The 5529-nt window shown below is 38.8% G+C and overlaps 1 protein-coding gene across 1 annotated transcript; it reads right to left on the reverse strand.

Moving 5' to 3' along the window:
* Window positions 1–2879: 2879 nt before the first annotated feature.
* On the reverse strand, window positions 2880–4694 carry LOC107060296 (uncharacterized). Its single transcript, XM_015308015.1, has 3 exons — window positions 3651–4694; window positions 3326–3559; window positions 2880–3215 (listed from the first exon to the last, which is right to left on the reverse strand). The coding sequence occupies exons 1-3, from the start codon at window positions 4692–4694 to the stop codon at window positions 2880–2882; spliced, it is 1614 nt and encodes a 537-aa protein (XP_015163501.1).
* Between the last annotated feature and the right edge of the window lie 835 nt (window positions 4695–5529).

The following is a 5529-nucleotide window of genomic DNA, read 5'->3' on the forward strand; positions in this document are numbered from 1 at the left end:
TAAGTGTGTATAATTTACTAAACCTTACCTTTACCTCATATTAGACATCATAATCAATGTTTGGCTTAGTTATTACTTCGCACCAATCGACACTAACCTATTAGATAGTATCACACTAAATCTATGTTGATATTTCTTTTCTTGTTGATTACCTCCTTGGTCCGACAAGTATCAACAAGGTGAGTTCTAATGCGTGCACTCGTTAAGAAGACTTTTAAACTAAAAAATTATCAATGCATGCAAAACACTATTCAAGAATTGCTTATTTACTATTCATACTTTGTTAATCGCTCATGGTTCCCACAACCCTAGTTGTGGATTTTAGTTACCCATAATCATATGAACATAATTCATTGTTTTAGATGAAAGAATTATGAACTTACGTAAGAAGAATAATAAACCCAGAAATTCAACTTGAATTGCAACACCAAAATCTTCAAAACGAACTTAGGAAATTAAGAATTGCTAAAGTTGAATGTTAATCTCCTAAGTCAAGAACTAGAATAAAATAATAATGTCTAACCCCCAAAAATGAGGTTTACATGCCCTATTTATAGAAAACAAGTCCTAAATTAAAAGGGAAACAAAATAAGGAAAGTTTGTTCAGGCATGCGTCTTCATTCCCGAGACTGACTCACGGACCGTCAATGGATCTACGGTCCGTGAATCGGTTCCATCAACCAGGACTTAGAAAGACTTTCAGCTTCCAAAAATCAGCTTCTCTGAAGTAAACGACAGAGTTGCAGTACAAACCGTAGATCGACAGTCCATCAATCCCTCTCCATAGCTCCATACTTAGAATTTTTCAAACATCAGGTACTGGAACCCTCGCAATATCAATCTACGGATCAACAACGGACCGTCAATGGCCACCGTGGTTCCACACTTGGTCAGATTTCCCTGATTTTCCTTACATGCCTTGCATGCTGATCTACAACCACCATCTATGGTCCGTAGATCACCTCCATAAATGCCCTCTTTTGCATTTCTTTCAGCTGTCTCTTTACTTCCGCGCCTGAACATCTTTCTTGCAAAATATGATAAAAACACATAAAAACCAATACAAAAAGGCCCTAGACACACACAACTTGTAAGTGAAATGTATTAGAAATACCGTAAACTCACGGTATATCATATTCTTAAGGAAAAAATGGATAGATATACATCCCCGTCCTAAGAAAGGTAATTTATGGTATTCTTTAAGGCGAAAGCGGATAGATAAACATCCCCGCCCTAAGAAAGGTAATTTATTTGCATTCTTTAAGGCGAAAGTGGATAGATATAAATACTCGCCCTAAGAAAGGTAATTTATGGTATTCTTAAGGTGAAAACGGATAGATACAAATCCCCGCCCTATGAAAGGTAACTTTACGGTATTCTTAAGGCGAAAGCAGATAGATATAAATCCCCGCCCTAAGAAAGGTAACTTTATGGTATATTTAAGGCGAACATGGATAGATACAAATCCCCACCCTAAGAAAGGTAATTTATGGTATTTTTAAGGCGAAAGCGGATAGATACAGATCCCCTCCCTAAGAAAGGTAACTTTATGGTATTCTTAAGGCGAAAGCGAATAGATAAACATCCCCGCCCTAAGAAAGGTAAATTTATGGTATTCTTAAGGAGAACGCGAATAGATACAAATCCTCTCCCTAAGAAAGGTAATTTATGCTGTCAAGACTTGAAAACTTCAACTTGCAGACTTAAAGAATTTGAAGACCTCAACTTGCAGACTTGAAGAATTTGAAGACCTCAACTTGCATACTTGAAGAAATTGAAGACCGCAACTTGCAGGCTTGAAGAATTTGAAGACTTCAACTTGTAGACTTAAAGAATTTGAAGACTTTAACTTGCAGACTTAAAAGAATTTGAAGACTTCAACTTGCAGGCTTGAAGAATTTGAAGACTTCAACTTGTAGACTTAAAGATTTCAACTTGCAGACTTGAAGACCTCAACTCGTAGACTTGAAGAATTTGAAGACCTCAACTTGCAGACTTAAGGAATTTGAAGACTTCAACTTGCAGACTAGAAGAATTTGAGGACCTCAACCTGCAGACTTGGAGGACTTTGAAGACTTTAATTCGCATACTTGGAAGATTTGAAGACTTTAGCTTGCATACTTGAAAGATTTGAAGACTTCATCTTGCATACTTGGAGGATTTGAAGACTTCAATTTTGCATACTTGGAAGATTTGAAGACTTCAACTTGTATACTTGGAGGATTTGAAGACTTCAACTTGTATACTTAGCTGAATTTAAAGAAACTTCAAGCATGTTGTTAACAAAACTCATATTTTAAGGGTTTGCCCCCATCTATTGACCAATCAATACTTCGTACAAGTCTAAAGTTTGATGAGACAAAAGATAAAACAAAATACTTATCGCTTCGACTGTCATGTGACAGATTAAGTGGGAACATGTGGTTTTTTGACGCTCATGCAACTGAACTTAGGATATATTCTAAGCGCCTATGTACCTCAATGAAGAGGATCAAGTCACAATGTAGTTTTGGGGGATTGAGTGATTTTTTTTATTGTGTCGTACACAGTTTATACTCTTGCAGTCCAGGAGTGACATGCAGTTTAGGCTCGTACCTTAAGGAGCATCATCTTACTTAAAGGGTAGTACCTCTTTAGAAATTTTGCATCAATAGGACCGATCCTTATGCCATTTGCATCAACAAGCTTGTAAGCACCATGTGAATATGCTTCTTGTACGGCATATGGTCCATCCCACTTTGAGGTAAATTTCCCCCAGACTTGTGCGATGTAATGATGGGTCTTCTTACCGCGAGAACTTGGTCTCCAACTTGGAAGCTCCTCAAGCGAACCTTCTTATTGAAAGCACGAGATAGACGAGCTTGATAACATTTAAGGTTTTATTGGGCTTCTAGCGTCTTTTCGTCAAGTGCTTCTAACTCAGTAAGGCACAGTCGAGCATTTTCTTCTTCAGTGATCCCTTCTTGAATAGCAAATCTTAAGAAAGGTATTTTACACTCGAGTGGTAGGACTGGTTCAACACCAAAAGCGAGTGAATATGGTGTTGCTTGAGTTGGAGTGCGGTACGTCGTCCTATATGCCCACAAAGCTTCTTCCATTCTTTCATGCAAATCCCGTTTGGACTTGGAGACAACTTTCTTCAGGAGGTTGCATAGAGTCTTATTGAATGCTTCAGCGAGACCATTGGCGGCAGCATGATACATAGAAGATTTACGCTGCTTGAAACCCAAGAAATCACAAATTTTGTTCATTAACTTGTTATCAAATGGCTTGCATTGTCTGTTATTATGTAGCGAGGGATGCCAAAGCGATAGATGATATTCACTCGGATAAAATTTGCAACATTCTCTTTCTTCACTTCTTTAAGAGCGACAACTTCAACCCATTTTGAGAAGTAATTTGTTGCAGCCAAGATGTACAAGTGTCCACCAGAAGATTTTGGTAGTGGTCCCACAACATCTAATCCCCAAGCGTCAAATTGCCAAGATTCAATAGTTGGGTGCAATACTTCGAGCGGCTGATGTATGAAATTGACAAGCATCGCACCTCCGAGCATAATCTAAGCAATCATTCACCATGCTTGGCCAATAATACCCTATCCTCTTTATGTGAAACTAGAGTTTCGGTCCAGATTGATGTGATCCACATACTCCCGAGTGTGCTTCTTGCAAAGCTTGACTTGCTTCTTCCTCTCCCAAACGTCGTAATAGTACACCTTCAAATGATCTTCTATATAATGTGTCCTTGTAGTAAAGGAAGCGAGGTGCACAACGAAGAATGTCAGTCCTTCTCCTTGAATCTTCTAGAAGTATCCCATAACACATGTAGTCAATAATGGGTTGTCTCCACTCTTCCTTCGCGGCTTCAGAAATGGCAACGAGATGATTAAGCTCATTTTCTATACATTCTTCCTCATTTGGTGGTGGTACTATCCATTTTTGAAAAATAGTCACTTGCGTCTGATCAGGAAGGGTTAGCGTTGAAGCTAGAGCAGCCAATGCATCAGCTTTCTTATTCTCCGTTCTATGCACATGTTGAAGGGTTACATCTCCAAGCCATCCTATAAACTTTTGAGCATAATCATGATAAGGAAGCAATTCAGGCTTCTTCACCTCATAACTTCCCAAGAGTTGGTTGATCACCAACTGAGAGTCACCAAAGACTTGTAAGTTTAATTGCTTCATATCAACGGCCATCTCAAGTCCAAGTATCAACGCTTGGTATTCAGCGACATTATTGGAGCAACATTGCTTCAAAGTAAAGGAGAATGGTAGGATCTCTTCTTGTGAAATGATGAACACTACGCCAGCACCAGCTCCGCCACGATGTGCAGCTCCATCAAAGTACATTTTCCAAGGAGGTTGAACTTCAATTAACATCGCATCTTCATCAGAAAGCTCATCAGTTAACTCCCAATCATCCGGTATCGGATGGTCTGCCAAGAAATCCGCCAATGTTTGTCCTTTGATAGCTTTTTGAGGGATGTACACGATCTCAAACTGTTGGAATTGGAGGTACCATCTTGCTAGTCGGTCACTAAGGACAGGTTTTGACATAACAAACTTGATGGGATTTTCTCTAGAAATAAGACGAACAACATGGGCTTGAAAATAATGCTTCTTCTTTTGAATTGAGAAGACTAGGGCCAAACACAAATTTTCAATTGGCAAATAGTTCAGCTCATTTGGTGTCATCGTTCTACTCAAGTAGTAAAGAGAGTTTTCTTTGCCTTAAGTATTCTCTTGAGCTAACAGGGTTCCTACAGACCTTTCTTGTGCCGCAATGTAGAGTATCAATGGATTTCCAGGTATAGGGGCTGCCAAAACTAGAGGTTTTGCTAGATATGACTTGATACTTTTAAAGGCATCTCTACATGTTTCGTCCCAATTAAAATGAGCACCTTTCTTCATGAGATGACTGAATGGTTGTCATCGTCCTGCTAGATTTGAGATGAACCTCCTCAAGTAGGCTAGCTTTCCTTGGAGACTTTTTAACTCATGAATATTTCGAGGCTCAGGCATCTTCTATATTACATCAACTTTGGCTTGATCAATTTCAATTCCTCGATGTCTCATAATGAAGCCAAGAAACTTTCCAGAAGTAACTCCGAAGGCACACTTCAATGGATTCATCCTTAGTTGATATCTTCGAAGCAGCTCAAACACCATTCTTAAGTCTTTTAAATGATCACTCCTCTTTCTCGACTTTACCACTAGGTCATCCACATAACATTCAACATTTTTATGGAGCAAGTCATCAAATATATTTTGCATAGACCTTTGATATGTAGCACCAACATTCTTCAAATTGAAAGGCATCACTTTGTAGTAATAAATACCTTTAGGCGTGCAAAATAAGGTGAGTTCTTCATAATTTGGTGCCATGATGATTTGATTATAGCCAAAAGAACCGTCCATGGATGACATCGCCTCATAACCAGTGGTGGCATCAATCATTAGCTCAGGAATGGGAAGAGGGAACTCATCTTTAGGACATGCATTATTGAGATACCCTGAAGTCAACACAAAC

Source organism: Solanum tuberosum, unplaced genomic scaffold (assembly GCF_000226075.1).
Source record: "Solanum tuberosum cultivar DM 1-3 516 R44 unplaced genomic scaffold, SolTub_3.0 scf00074, whole genome shotgun sequence".
Taxonomy (NCBI): Eukaryota; Viridiplantae; Streptophyta; class Magnoliopsida; order Solanales; family Solanaceae; genus Solanum; species Solanum tuberosum.

Coding starts and splice junctions, on each gene's coding strand:
- LOC107060296 (XM_015308015.1), bottom strand. CDS start 4,694: ATGACACCAAATGAGCTGAACTATTTGCCAATTGAAAATTTGTGTTTG. Junction 3,560..3,650: donor TGCAAGAAGCACACTCGGGA/GTATGTGGATCA, acceptor ATGATTGCTTAG/ATTATGCTCGGAGGTGCGAT. Junction 3,216..3,325: donor ATGTTGCAAATTTTATCCGA/GTGAATATCATC, acceptor GGTTTCAAGCAG/CGTAAATCTTCTATGTATCA.